General features: G+C 60.7%; 1 protein-coding gene across 1 annotated transcript in view; it reads right to left on the reverse strand.

Moving 5' to 3' along the window:
• Positions 1-216: 216 nt before the first annotated feature.
• CSRNP2 (cysteine-serine-rich nuclear protein 2) overlaps positions 217-308 on the reverse strand; it is a gene marked incomplete at its 3' end in the record, with an annotated part of 2,409 nt that continues 2,317 nt past the window's right edge. The window contains exon 4 of the mRNA XM_009709065.1: positions 217-291. Coding sequence (XP_009707367.1) covers positions 217-291 — 75 coding nt within the window. The remainder of the gene's footprint in view (positions 292-308) is intronic.

Consider the following 308-nt stretch of genomic DNA (forward strand, 5'->3'; position numbering starts at 1 on the left):
ATCCTTCCCCAGAGCCTAAAATCCATCCCAGTGCTGCCCAATGCCGGGAATTTGGCGCTGGGGAGTTTTTTTCCCCCTGCGAGGTGTCCCTCAAATCAAGCTGGAGCTGCACCACGGCCCCGCCAGCAACAGCCAGCACTCAAGGAAAAGCGTGCCAGCACCAGGATGAGTCCCGGCAACCCAGTTTCACCACCAGCATCTCCTTCCCCGACTCACCTGGCATTTAATCCCCGCCTGGCTACAGGCACAGGCCTCAGGGTCACAGTAGAGGCGGCAGTCGCAGGCGCACTCCTCCCCACCAACACGGA

Source organism: Cariama cristata, unplaced genomic scaffold, assembly GCF_000690535.1.
Source record: "Cariama cristata isolate BGI_N322 unplaced genomic scaffold, ASM69053v1 scaffold21831, whole genome shotgun sequence".
Classification (NCBI taxonomy): domain Eukaryota; kingdom Metazoa; phylum Chordata; class Aves; order Cariamiformes; family Cariamidae; genus Cariama; species Cariama cristata.